Consider the following 15,201-nt stretch of genomic DNA (forward strand, 5'->3'; position numbering starts at 1 on the left):
AAGGAGGGTATGGCCCTTCCCAAGAGGCTGAAGCAAAAGCAAACTGCTGTGCACTTCCTAGCATGTGTGATCTTCCTCATAAACAACTTTGGCCATCTTGACCACCTTTTGGTGTTGCTTGTCCACATGTGTCTTGCTTTTCCAATCTGTGAAACGTTGGGGGCTATGGGAGAACATCTCTGGATATAAATATGGGGTGGGCCCAGTGGCCCTCAAGCCCACAGTGCTCCCCAGAACAGTTATTAAAAATGATGTTTGCCTCTCAAATGTGGCAAAAAATATCTAAATGCACCACAATTCTTTGGTGGCTAAATATACTGTATGTGTTGGGATAGTCAGTATCCTAATCCATCATCAGTATCCCAAACATGTTCTCAATTATATTGTGTATTATAGTGTATATTATATATTATATTGAAAAGCTTCGAGACAAACTGGATTTCAAAGGCAGTAACTTTTTTCTGGCTGACAGAATTTAAAGTTTATTTCCTGGACTGAATTCTAAAGTGATCAAATAATATTTGGATGCACCATGTGCTTTCCTCCCCTTTTGCTTAGTCATTCTCTGGATGAGGGCTATTTTCTGTTGCAGGTGACCTTTGCGGATGTGGCAGTATATTTCACTGAGGACGAATGGAAAATGTTGTCGAAGAAACAGAGACTTATGTACAATCATATAATGATGGAGAATTATGAGAACGTGGCCTCTGTGGGTAAGGAACCGGAATCCACTAGCATTATAGAATCATAGGCCTGTTACAGACAGGCCAAAATAAAGCTGCTTCGAGTCACTTTGGAGGTATGGTATTTCAATGATGCATGCGTCCTAAGAGTCCAAAAGCCGCACCAAAGCCACACTCCGGTCCTAAGGACTGGAGTGCAGCTTTGGTGTGGCTTTTGGACTCTTAGGACGCATGCATCATTGAAATACCATACCTCCAAAGTGACTCGAAGCAGCTTTATTTTGGCCTGTCTGTAACAGGCCATAGAGTTGGAATAGACCACAAGGGTCATCCTGTTCAACCTCCTTCTGCCATGCAGAAATACACATCCCAAGCACCATCCAGTCTCTGTTTAAAGACTCCAGAGAAGAGGACTCCACCAAACTCTAAGGGAGTATATTCCACTGTCAAAGAGCTCTTACTGTCCCAAAGTGCCCCCCAATGTTTAGGTGAAATCTCTTTTTCTGTGACTTGCATCCATTGTGGTGTCTCTTTTTCTCTGTAGCAGCAGAAAGCAAGCTTGTTCCATCCTCAATACGACCCTTTCCAATATTTAAACATGGATATCATATCCACTCTTAACTTTCTTTTCTCCATGGTAAACATACCCAGCTCTCTAAGCTGCTCCTCATAAGGCTTGATGGTTTCCAGATCCTTCACCATTTTGGTTGCCTTCCTCTGGGCATGTTCCAACTTGTCAACATCCTTTTTGAATTGTGGAGGCCAGAACTGGACACAGGATTATTCCAAGTGAGGCCTGACCAAAGCTGAATAGAGTGGCACTATTATTTCCCTTGATCTAGAAACTATACTCATATTGATGTAGCCTTTTTAGCCGCCACATCACATTGTTGGCCCATGTTGAACTTGTGGTCTACTAGGAGTCCTAGATCCCTTTCAAGCGTAGTTTAATTGTGATAGAAACATCCTGTAGAATATTTGAAGTTGTAGGTCAGTGAGGCACTATTGCTCTCCACTTTATAAGGATTCTTAATACCGCATTGTAAACTGCCAATTGTCAGAACCAACTTCTGTGGTTCATCCAGAATGGTATTGGTGTTTAGGGGGGATTGTTAGTAGTTTAAATGCTAGTAGTTTTAAGTAGTTGGTAAGTATAATGGGGCCTAGAACGGCTTGGGGAAAGGAAGCAGTTGTGGAGGCTCTTAACTGACTAGTTTTCCTTAAGTTCTTTACAAGTGGGTAAGCCTGCCAGAAGAGATCCGTCTTAAGTGCTTTCTTGAAAGCATCCAAGGTGGTGATAAGACAGATCTCGTTCAGTAAGTTGTTCCATAACTTGGGGGCCATGGCTGTGTACGCTCTGTGAGAAGTTGTTAAAGGTAATAACCAAAACTTAGTATTGTGCCCAGAAGCTAATTGGCAGCCAATGTAGGGATACTGGTGTTATATGGTCTGACCTAGATGTTCTGGTGACCAATCTGGCTGCCGCGTTTTGAACTAACTGAAGCTTCCGAACTTGGAACAAAGGTAGCCCCATGTAGAGCACTGAACCTAAGAACTGAACTCGAAATCAGGCCCTTGTTTTCATACATATTAAGGGTTCCATTTAGCAATTATGAGCAATGTCTATGAAGAGAGGAAAGGGTGACACAAAAGTTCCTTTTTTTCTAATGTCTCTTTTCCAACCTGAATTTGCTTAGCTCCATGGTTGATTCCAGAGGCCCTTTGTCACTCGAATTGCTGGAGTCTGGGGAGGACAAACCCAAATGTTATGCTTTTAGGGGAATTTCATACTTAGCTCAAAGGAGAGATTGAGGCAACAGTGACCTCAGGATTCATCCCAACTATACCAGGCCTGAAAGAACACAGAAGTCCAGAGGCATTTCAAATAGGTTTTTGTGTTTTATTTAAGGGAAAAGCAAAATATATGCATACACACACATATACACATATAAGTGTTCACGCACACACGTAAGAACTGGGTAACAAAGGTGGGAGTGGTAAATAGTGTAAAGCTTTGCTAATGGTAATACATTACCTAGATGGATCTTGATCCCAATTGCTGAGGGTCCAGGAAGGGGAGATAAGTCAGTAACTCCAATGGCAACTGGGGCTGGCAAGTGTAGTGAGGTGTTTAGCAATGTACACCAATGGACTGTCTGTCTGCAACTGGACTTACGCTGAAGAACAGCCAGTTAGGGCTGATATTTATACTGAAATTGTTGCTTGGGGGCAGAAACAGAGCATTCGAAGAGGTTTAAAATGTTTTAGAATGATTCCTGGGTGGGGAAAGTACTGTCTGAAACTGAAATGAATGTAATGGGTGCTTGGTAGAAATACTTCAACCAAAAAAGATTGTCACACCCGCTCTTAGGTCCTTCATGGCTCTGAATTCTGGTCCCATTCACAAGCCAATGTATAGCACAGTCTGAAGGCAACACTCCCAGAGCTCAACAATAACAGAGTACAGAAGCAAATCTCCAGATATAGGTATTGGCAATGCACTAACCACTTTCCACACTTAAAAATAACTCACAGACACAGTTGATTTCCTCCAAGTCCTTGGAGGTTCTTTATCTTGAGTTGCAATAGAAAACAAATATTTACCAGTTTTCCTCTCTGACTTCCATCAACTTCACAATCTCTTGTGCACACAACTCCAACCCACATCAATCCGCATGTGAGCTGTATACTGTATTGGTTGTGAGTCATCTCCTGGTGCCACACAGCATGAAGCATCCTCTGCAGTTAGCTTGCATCATGCCATGTGCTCTGACTCAACACTCTATGGCAGTCTCACAGGAAATGATGCCACTTTTCAATCAAAATATTTTTATACATATTTAATGGAATATATTTCAACTGCCTGACTATCTGCTTCTACTGATTTCCTCATGGCAGTTCCCCTTCAATCTCTTCTTTGGTAGTTCCTATGTGTAAGGATACAATCATTATATGGATTTGGAGCATCCAGAACAGTGTCATGCTCAGGTCACTCTCACCAACTTTATTAAGTTAATCTCAAATAGGGAGGGGTGAACGTGGGGCTAAATCTTGGGACAAGACTTTCCTCTCTTAACACTGAGATTCAGTCTTGTCTGTCATTGTCCTCCTTTACAGAAGAATTTGTCAGTCACAAGAGAATCCACACAAGAAAGAAGTCACATAAATGCCAGCATTGTGGGAAATATTTTGCTTACAAGTCAGTCCTTGTAAAGCATCAAAGATTCCACACCGGAGAGAAGCCATACAAATGCCAGCGTCGTGGGAAATGTTTTCCTCGGAGGTCACACCTAGTGAGACATCAGAGAGTCCACACAGGAGAGAAGCCATACAAATGCCAGCGTTGTGGGAAAGGTTTTTCTTCAAAGTCAGACCTAGTGAAACATCAGAGAGTCCACACAGGAGAGAAGCCATACAAATGCCAGCATTGTGAGAAATGTTTCTCTCAGAAGTCAGACCTAGTGATACATCAGAGAGTCCACACAGGAGAGAAGCCATACAAATGCCAGCGTTGTGGGAAATGTTTTTCTTCAACGTCAAACCTAGTGAAACATCAGAGAGTCCACACAGGAGAGAAGCCACACAAATCCCAGAATTGAACTAACATTATATTTGTAAAGAAGCATTACAAAGAATATATTTTTAATCCTGTGGTGATAAGAAAAGGCCCTTGTGATTTTGTGTGTTAGGTTTCTGTGTCCATATGTCTGTTTATGTTTTTCAGTTATATTTTGTTAAGTTGAGGTTTTAATTCTATTAGTATAGATTATTGCTTTAGTTCATAAACTTGACTGGGGATTATGGGTGGTGGAATAGGTTAGCTAGACAGAGGGGTGGGATTTGTTGCAGCTGATTAGAATAGTTTTGGAATGATAGCTTTTGTAATTTGTGGGATGTTGGCTGAAGAAAGTTGGGGGCAGGTATTAACAGAAAGGGCTAGTTTCTTTTTTTTTTTTTAATTACATTTTTATTTAGAAATATACACACATTTAGGACAAAAAACAAACAAACAAACAAACAAAAAAAAACACCATCCTCTAGGGTAAAAAACCAAGGACAAAATGGAAACTTTTGACTGAGGAAAAATCAAAGGGAGGATGTAACTTGCCGAATTTTAAATTATATTATTATGCCGCATGTCTTAAATGGTTAGAAGAATGGTTTAGTTTAGAAAATTTAAGCGTTTTGAATATAGAAAACTCAAATTTAAGTTATGGTATACATGCTTATATGTGGTACATAAAACCAAAAAATAATAATATCTTTAACCATCATGTAATAAGAAGATCTCTACTTAAAGTGTGGTATAAGGTGAAACATCAATTTTATAAGAACATTCCTCCATGGGTTTCAGTGCAAGAAGCGTATTATAATAGAACTAGAAATAAAAATACACATTGGTTAAAATACGGAGAATTAATAAATAAAGATTCAGAAGGAAAATATACTTTGAAAACAATGGAAGAATTAAAAGGAAAGGGGATGGATTGGTTTTTATATAATCAACTAAAAAGCCGCTTTAAGGTAGATAACAAGAGCCCAGGGCTGACAATAGATAACAACGAAATAGATAAAATTCTGGTGGATAAGAAAGGCAAACATATATCTAAATATTATAAACTACTTAAAGAAAGGGATCTAGAAAATGAAGTTGTGACACATAGCATGGTAAGATGGGCACAAGACCTAAACCAAAGTATATCAATAGAAGAATGGGAAAAGTCATGGAAGGAAACAAATAAATTTACTTTATGTCAAAATTATAAAGAAAATTATATCAAGATGTTCCACAGGTGGTACTTAACCCCCCAAAAAATTCACTATATATATAAAACAGGTAACATCAAATGCTGGAAGTGTGGAAAGCCCGAGGGAAACTTTTTTCACATGTGGTGGACATGTGCGAAAGTTAAAGAATATTGGCAAAAAATTCATGGAATTATGCAAAACAATTTTGATATAGATACCTCCCTCAACCCAAAACTGTTTTTATTAAACATGACCCATAGTATAAAAATATCAAAGTACAGGAGAATTGCTTTGTATATGGTCACATGTGCAAGAATCTTACTTGCCCAAACTTGGAGAACTACGATCATCCCCTCTATTGAAAACTGGCTGATTAAATTATATGAAGCCAGAAATATGGATATATTATCTGCATCCTTGAGAGGGAAATCAAAGGAAAATTTAGAAGCAGAATGGAGTTGTCTTGGAAAAATCTGAACTCCAACTTAAATTATTGTTAAAACTATATTATAGATACTTGCTATCACACTTGTTTAAAATATGTTATAGATATTAGAATTGCTTTTTAATAAGAAATAATACCATGGAATCACAAATGATATATACTGGGTATTAGGAGTAAACAACTAAACTACAAATTGTGGGAATGTCGGATTGTTAAGGAAGTAGAACTAGAAGGATACCGATATCTATTATCTTATGTATATATATTTGTTTATTTGTTAAATTGTAATTGTGATATTTGTGAGATGTTAGAGGATGGTGTTTTTTTTTGTTTGTTTGTTTGTTTTTTGTCCTAAATGTGTGTATATTTCTAAATAAAAATGTAATTAAAAAAAAAATAAATAAAAAGCTAGAAAGGGAAATAAAAGTGTTAAGGAAACAATTGGAAAATAAAATTGCGGAGGAATTAGCACTTAAGCTTAAAAGGATGAAACAAGATCAATTTGAAAATGCAAATAAAATAGGCAAGTGGTTAGCCCACAAGCTGAAGCAAGAGAAAGAGAAGAAAATGATAACAAAAATTAATGTGAATAATATTTTGGTGACAGAGCAAAAGAAAATAAAAGATAGTTTTGTAACTTTTTATAGAGATCTTTTTGAAGCAAGGGATAAGGACCAAAATGAGGAATGGCGGGATTCAAAAATTAAGCAATATAATGAAATCAAATTAAATGCAATACAAAAAGAAAAGTTAAATGCAGAGATTTCACTGGAAGAAATAAGGGAGGCAATTGGGAACCTCAAAAATTTGAAAGCCCCAGGAGAAGATGGATTGACAGCTAAATATTATAAAACTTTTATTACAGAATTGCAGGATATCTTACATAAGGTATTCAACCTGATTCACATTGAAGGAAAGCCAGACTCATGGGGGAAGACAATTCTAACCCTGATCCCAAAGGAAGGGAAAGATGATCAGTTGAGAAGTAACTACAGACCTATTGCATTAATGAATAATGATTACAAAATGTACGCATATATTATGGCCAGAAGACTGAAAGATGTCCTAATGGAAATAATAAAAAAAGATCAGAATGGCTTTCTACCAGGAAGGAAAATAAAAAATAATATAAGAACTATAATAAATGCGTTGGATTATTATAATAGACATAACGAGAAGAAGGCGGCAATAATTTTTGTTGACGCTGAAAAAGCCTTTGACTGCGTTAGTTGGAAATTTATGTTGAAATTACTCAAAATAATGGATACAGGGGATAAATTTCTTAAAAGCATAGAAGAGATATATAAGAGACAATCGGCACGAATAGTTATAAATGGTGAATTATCTCAAGAATTCGACCTGGAGAGGGGGACAAGACAAGGTTGCCCTCTGTCCCCGCTATTATTTATATTTTTATTAGAATTTCTATTAAATAATATTAGGAACAATCAAAAAATCAAGGGATTAACAGTGAAAGGTACAGAATATAAGCTGCAAGCATTCGCGGATGATCTAGTATTAATGGTGGTGGACCCGCTAAAAAACATTGAGGCATTATGGGCTGAACTGAATTTATTTGGGAAATTATCAGGTTTCAAAATAAATAAAGGAAAATCGGTAATGATAACTAAAAATCTAAGAGAGGAAGAGAAGAAAGCTTTAAAGGGGAAAACGGGATGTGATATAACGAACAAAGTGAGATACTTAGGTATAATTATCTCTAGCAATAACACGAATTTATTTGAAAATAATTATAAGGCGACATGGAGTGAAGTAAAAAAAAAGATGGAAGGTTGGACAAAAATAAAAATGTCTATTCTAGGTAGAATAAATGTAATTAAGATGATGATACTCCCAAAATTAACCTTTTTGTTTTCAAATCTCCCAATTAATATTAACAATAAGATAATGGAACAATGGAATAGGGATATGAGAAGATTTTTATGGAAGGGGGGCAAAGCAAGAATTAGATGGAATAACTTAAAAGAAAGAAAGGAAAGAGGAGGCTATGCCCTACCAGACTTCAAAATTTAGTGGGCTTGCACTATGACATGGTTGGAGGATTGGATAAAACTAGATGATAAATATGCATTAAATTTAGAGGGGGAGAATTTGCGGTTCGGCTGGCACGGTTATCTATGGTACAGGAAAGCGGATATCCACAAGGACTTCACTAACAACCCATTTAGGAAGGCATTAATGGAGACCTGGAAGATCATTAAAGATAAATTCTACCTAAAATTTCCAGGGTGGGTATCCCCACAGGAGGCATATGCAAACAGATGGGACGTAGGGACAAAATGGTTAAGATATGAGGACCTAATAAAACCTTCGCAAACTGCAAATTTGCTAATAAAAACCAGAGAAGAAATAATAGGGGAAGGAAATGAGATAAATTGGTATACATATCTTCAGATAAAAAGAAGATTCTTAGAGGATAGCAAGATACCGGGAATTGAGTTAAAGCACACGGAATTAGACAGAATTATTTTTGACGACTCTGGAAAAAAGATTTCTAAATACTACAAACTATTTAGGGAACTGGAATATGAAAAAGAACCAGTTAAGCAGTTTATGATAGATTGGGCTAAGGATTTGGGAAGAAGAATTCCTATAGATGCATGGGAGTTAGCATGGAAAAGAACAAATATGTTTACATGTAGTCAGGAATTAAAAGAAAATTATCTAAAAATTAGCAACAGGTGGTATTACACTCCAGCTAGACTCAAAAAAATGTTTAATAAGGAATCAGATAACTGCTGGAGGTGCCATAAGGAGAAGGGTACAACAGTCCACATGTGGTGGAGTTGCGACAAAATTAAGAAATATTGGAATGAAGTCCATGAGGCAGTACAAAAAATGCTAGGAATCAGTTTTAAGAAAAAACCTGAAATTTATCTTTTAAATATGACCTATTTTCTAAACTCAGAGGAAGAAAAAAAGGTATGGAAAATCCTTCTTTATATGGTAACTTTGGCAAGAATAGTGGTAGCTAAACATTGGAAGGATGAAAATGAGTTACAGATAGAGGAATGGTTAAGGAAATTAATAAATATTAGACAAATGGATTTGCTAACGTATAAGTTGAGTGATAAAAAGAAAGGAAAAATGGATAAGGAATGGACACAAGTGATGGTATTCCTTCAAGCAAGGTGGGGTCTAGATACAAACCTGACAAGTTGGAACGATTAAGTTAAATATTAAGCTATGTGGATATGTGGGAACTGATAATGCGTCCCTTTTGGAAAAACACGGTTATATAAACAGATATTCTTGGAGGATTCAAAGAGCAATACGCAATTTAAGTTAGCGTCAATTGATATTGAAATCTTTTTTAGGTGGGGAATAAAAATAGAAATAGAAATATGGTAAAATTGTGTATTATTCTTAGGCAAGAACCAGATGAAATTCAAGAAAAGCTACGCCAAGAATGTTTTATTCTTTAAAGAAGACAGGAAGCCAAAGAAGAAGAAACAAACATCAAGGATTTTGATAGTATAAAGTTGTTTATTTGTTATTTGTTACATTTCGGTTAGCCTGTAATTGATAGTGATATTGTCGATAAAACCAATAAAGAAAGAAAAAAAAATAGTTTAAGTGCACTTGGTCACTGATCCCAAGTACTGGGATTTCAAACCAGATAAATGTGTTTAGTTGTATTTTAATTGAATCTTGCTGTTGTGAATCTGCAACTATCAGTTTCACTGTTACTTGTGAACATGAAACATAAAAGCTTCAGTTTGTAACCATAAAAAGACATTTCTAGTGAAATGCACAAAGGACCCAGGTTTCCTAAATATATCTTGTCTCTGGTATATGGAGGGAGAGAAAAAAATCACATGATCCAGTGGCTGGGCTATACAAAAAAATAAAGAAGAGTGATGGCTGATAATCCTTTAAATAAGTGAAGCAGACAGTGGATGGTAGCAAGACATGATCTAGAATGAAAAGACCTTCATTTATCTGTCAGCATTTATTTGTCACAACCATTCTTACTTGGGATTCTTTCAGGATACTGTACTGTATTGTGCTTATTGTGTTATTATCGATAGAGGTTTTTGCCTGGGACATAATCATTTTTTTACTCATAGTTTCTATTTAATTCATTTAAAAAAATAATATTTAACTTCTATTGGCTATGTCAGGTTCTTATCAAAAAGTAGTCTGTGAATCTATTAGTTAATTAAAAGTTTGTACGACAAAGGCATTTCCTCACTCAGTTCCAATCTCAAGGTTGAAAAATTAGGTTTGTGTGTTGGGCAATGAAGCCATGAAGCTCCCTGGGTGAACTTGCACAGGTCACACTCTCTCAGTCTCAGGGGAAAGCAATGGCAAACCTTCTCTGAACAAATCTTGCCAAGCAAACTGCATGATAGGATCATCACAAGTTGGAAACGACTTGAAGGCACTAAGCAACAACAAATTGATGCATGCTTTCTCAAGCAGGAAAGTACCCATTGAAATTAAAGTGTCTATCAAAGATATTCCTGGGGTTTTAAAGGGCTGAAATTTTATTTTAGATGTCTGAGGGCTGGTTTGTACTGCATATGCTCAGATGCAAATGTTGATACTTGTACAAAGTGTGTGTGTGCATTCACACAAAAATACTTCTGAATTAATGGTCTAGTATCCTTCTCTTTCAGATTCTTGGGAAATTTCTCCTTCTCATTGAATTATTTCAAATTACTTCAAATTGTGACAGCTCCTGACATACATAAGATGGTTTTGAAAATACTTTGGAGAACAGAATATTCCTGATCATGAGCAATATGTCCTCCATCTTACACATCTAGAGCAGTCGTTTTCAATATTTGTGGGATCACTTTGGGGGAAAGCTTTGCAAATCTGAATGAAAGCTGTGGACATACTCTCCCAGAAAAATACACATAAATATATACAACACACAGTTTCTCAGTTTTATTGCATTTTTATATATATATATATATATATATATATATAGACATGTCTGGAAAAAATAACAGCAAACACTTGAAAAATGACATATTTTTACTTTAAATTTCTCCAAGGCAGAATAAAATTTGAAAATATTGAAAGCGGGGGGGGGGGGGGGGGAACGGGACTTTTTGTCCATGGACGTCAGGATAAGAATAATTGAGACAGGGGGCACTGCAAAAATATGCCTCAGTAAGAAGATTATTGCACTGGCTGTGTTTTCCTGATCTGGGGACGGGCTGAGGCCAGTCTGGGACCATGTCTTATTGCACAGCTTGGTGCCCTGTACATCTCCCATCCTTAGCTAAAAATGCTTCTTTTCCATTCTTAGCATGGGAGACGTTCTGATCAGATACGGGATGGTAATGATCTGGGCACAGAGCTGTGTGATAACACATGTTCCCACTCCTTGCCCAGATAGTGAAAAAAACAGTGTGATAATTTCCTAAATTTTACCTTACAGATTCATGACTATTGGGAAATATGAGAGATTGTAGTCTCTCAAGCAGAGCAAATAATGTGCTAGGCAGAAATTGAACTGTTCACCAGACCAGTCCAGCCCACATACAAGGTCTAGCAGAGAAAGAAACCAAACTTAGTTCCAAAACAAATTGCAAAAATAATCCAGTTTGAGATGGCTTTAACTGTCCTGGCTCAGTGGTAAGGAATCCTGGGAATTGTAGTTTATTGTGTCACAAGACCTCTCCAACAGAGAAGGCTAAATGCCTCACAAAACTACAGTTCCCAGAATTCCATAGCATTGAGCCAGGCCAGTTAAAGCTGTCTCAAACTGAATTATTTCTTCAGTGTTATGGACCTTAGTCTTCTTTGTAAGGTATATAAAAGTTGTTTGACTCACAAATACCTGTGCAAAATCAACACAAGTTTGCCTTCTTGAAGAAAGGTAAGAAAAGACAGAGTACTTCATGGCATCAGGAGAGTTACTGTGAGGAGAGTCACCCAGAAAAGCCCTTATGACATATATTTCATGAAGGGCAGGCAGGGAGAGATAGGAGGGGTGGGTAGGGTTGCCATATTTCCCAGTTTGAGGTGGGGCCACACAGTCCCGCCCCAGTTTAGCCCCTCCCCCGGGGCCTCCCCCCCCAGCAAGGCCCTGGAGGCAGCTCTAGCCCTCCCCATGGCTGTGTGCCACCCTCCCCGCCTCCCTGCCTGGCTTAGCCTAGAGAGCAGGTCTTCAAGACATCTGCCACTCAGAGCTATTGCCAGCCCACTTGGTATATATACCCTGCAAGAGGCCTTACTTTCCAGGTTACAGTGAGAGAAAAAAAGGCCATCAATCGTTCCTGTTTCCCTGGGAGTCTAAATGCCTCATCTTTTAAATGTCTACCACTCAGTATTGTTGTAATTCTTTATCACAGGATCGTTTTTGAGGCCCTAAACACCTTTCCTTGTAATATGCAAATTTCTCCCGAAGCTGACCAATGGGAAAGAAGCAATCAGCCCTCCCCTTGGGTTGGTTTTCAAGGGCTTGGAAGGAAGAGATTTTGCCTTGCAAGTTGCTGGTAAATAATAGAAGGCTTTGGGGTAGCAAAGGCTGCAGAAATAGTTTGACCCCCCCTTAAACATCCATGACTCAGTGCTATGGGATTCTGGGAATTGTAGTTTCTTGTGGCACCAGAGCTCTTTTGACAAAAGGAAGCTGAATGGTCCACAGAGGAGGCGTTGCCTGGGGGCAGAGCCTCTTGCCAGCAGTCTTCGGTGGAAGAGAGGAGGCTGATGGTCCTGGCCACTTCCCTTGGCTCCCTCCCTCCCTCCTCCTCCTCCTCCTCCAGCCGAGGTGAGCTTCTCATTCACACTCCTTGGCTTTTCTCTCTCCCCCCCTCTGCACTTTGAGACCCCTTTAACTGCCAAAGCTCAATGCCCTGGAATTCTGGTGCCTGTGAGGCATTTAGCCTTCTCTGTCAGAGAGCACTGGTGCCACAATAAACTACAATTCCCAGGATTCCATAGCACTGAGCCCTGGCAGTCCAAGCAGTGTGTTTTGGACACAGAGATCCTCCAAATGAATCCAGTCCCTAGCTTTTATATCTCTCACACACACTGCAGGAATAATAAGCCACTTTGAGACTGCTTTAACTCAATGCTAGGGAATCCTGGGAATGCTAGTGTTTGGGAGACATTGAGACTTCTCTGTCAGTGATGGCTCTGAGGCCACAATAGACTACAATTCCCAGGATTCCCCAGCACTGAGCAGTCTCAAACTGGACCATTTCCTCAGTGTGGATGCACCTGGGGAGGAATTCTGGGCACTGCAGTTCAACTACGTTTGGAGGGTTATGGGACTCCCTGTCAGAGATAGCTCTGGGGCCACAACGTACTACAATTCCCAGCACTAACCCAGGACAGTTAAGTCACTCTCGAACTGGATTATTTCCTCAGTGTGGAACTCTGGGCATTTCAGTCCAGCTATGTTTTATTTCTGCAGTGTATTTTGGACCAGAGACAAGGTGACCAGGCATCCTCCTCCTTTTCCAGGACATGTCCTCTTCCGTCAAGTTTCAAAATGTCCTCCATTTGGATCATGGCTAAGAAGCATGGATTTATAATTACATGGGTGTTCTTAGCTTTTATTTTTGGCCATGTCCTACATTTTTTTGCTTGGGTGCCCTACATTTTGGGGTGAGGGCATTGGTCACCTTGGTCAGAGAGCTTTCCAGGGGTTAACTGCCATTCTGCTGTGGTGCTGGAACAAACCACCATTCCCAGAATTCCATAGCATTCAGCCAAGACAGTTAAAGTGGTCTCAAACCAGATTATTTCTCCAGTGTAGATGCAGCCCAAGCCTTTTGCCTCTCTTATGCCTGAGATTTCAAAGCCCAGCCTTGGCACCACAACAAACTACAAATCCCAGGATTCCATAGGATGGAGTGATGAGAGTGAAAGCAGTGTGGCAGCAGCCTAAGTGTGCTTAATGCAGTTCTTAACATGGTGCACCTCTTGTCTACAGAGTCTCACAAGACTTTTTTGTTGAACAACTTGTACCCATTAACTCCATTTCATGTCTCATTTATTTAGTGGGGAGGAATACAGACAAAACAAGCCAAAATGAAGAAAAACCAAAGTCCCTTGACCAAAGGGTTTGGTTGTGGAATAAGCCTCTGAAATATGCAAGAGGCAATGTTAAAATAAAGCCATGTTCAATGCTCAAATGTGCTGTTTGGAATGGGGAGAGGGGGTTGGCCAGAAAGGGAAGTACATTTCCGTGATCTGTCTACGAATAATGTCAAAATGTCCTCCATTTTGATCATGCCTAAGAAACATGCATTTATATGAACATTTCTAAAAAAGCCTCAATTTTTTGCTTGTCCTCCATTTTTAAAAAATGTGTCCTACATTTGAAAATGTTGTCCTGCATTTGTCCTACATTTGTCCCGGTTTGGAGGTCCTCACTTATGGCAACCCTAGATAGATAGCATCACCCAAAAATCTGTACCCAGTGAGCAGCTTTTTTTCCCTCGTAAAAACAAGAGTTTCTGCCAGAAAACTGTCTCTTCAGTCCCTCCAGAAGAAGGAGGAGAAAGAAGGAGGAGGAGGAGGAGGGGGCCTAGGCCATTCCCAGGAGGAAAATGGCTGCCAAAAGGAAGAAGAGGATGCTCAGTCCCTCCTCCTCAGCCTGGGATCCAGTAGCCCTTCCCAGTCCAGCCCCACTGTCTGTCTCTCTCTCTTTGTAGGGAGAAGGAAGGGAGACCCTTCCCTTCTCAGTCTCGGGCATTTCACAGGAGCCTTTTGTGGGATTTGAAGAGGATGAACCTTGGTCCTCACCTGGGACGATGATGCCTCCATTTCCAGCAGAGGAGGTCCAAACATCCCAGTCTATAGGAGGACCTGGCCTTCTCTGCTGGGAAGACTGCCTTTCACCAAGGAGTCTGAAGAAGAGGATGGAGATCCATGGAGCTCAGGCTGAAATAAACAAGTTGGCTTCAGTGCAATTGCTTGCCAAGTTTGCTTCCATACCCCCCACATGCATCTTCGCTTCTTAATCCTGGCCCCAAAAACTTCACCAGGAGCTGGGGAATAGGAGACAGAGAGGAGAAAAGAGAGTCTTGTGACAAAGGGAGCCAGGAGAGCATTGCCATCTGGTGGCTTATACGGTGGGCCAGGTGGCAACACATAGGCTGCATCCGCACAGCAGCAGTAATCCAGTTTGACACCACTTTAACTTCCATGGCATTTCCAAGGTTCCTCTCCTGTGTGGACTCTCTGATGAACTGAAAGGTTTGAACTGTGAGCAAAGCATTTCCCACAAGGCTGATATCATTAGCTTTGGTCCAGCTTTGCAGTTTATTCAGGTCATTTTGAATTTTGTTTCTGTCACAATAGTGACTTCAGGATTGCCTGTCACAATGGAGA

At 39.4% G+C, this 15,201-nt stretch overlaps 1 protein-coding gene across 1 annotated transcript in view; it reads left to right on the forward strand.

Moving 5' to 3' along the window:
* The first annotated feature begins 640 nt into the window (after window positions 1-640).
* Window positions 641-15,201, forward strand: part of LOC149290406 (uncharacterized) — a 53,078-nt gene continuing 38,517 nt past the window's right edge. The window contains exons 1-2 of the mRNA XM_089489201.1: window positions 641-713; window positions 3,801-4,228. Coding sequence (XP_089345327.1) covers window positions 641-713; window positions 3,801-4,228 — 501 coding nt within the window. The remainder of the gene's footprint in view (window positions 714-3,800; window positions 4,229-15,201) is intronic.

This window comes from Sceloporus occidentalis, unplaced genomic scaffold (assembly GCF_023333645.1).
Source record: "Sceloporus occidentalis isolate IW3139 unplaced genomic scaffold, rSceOcc1.0.p SCAF_39, whole genome shotgun sequence".
NCBI lineage: Eukaryota > Metazoa > Chordata > Lepidosauria > Squamata > Phrynosomatidae > Sceloporus > Sceloporus occidentalis.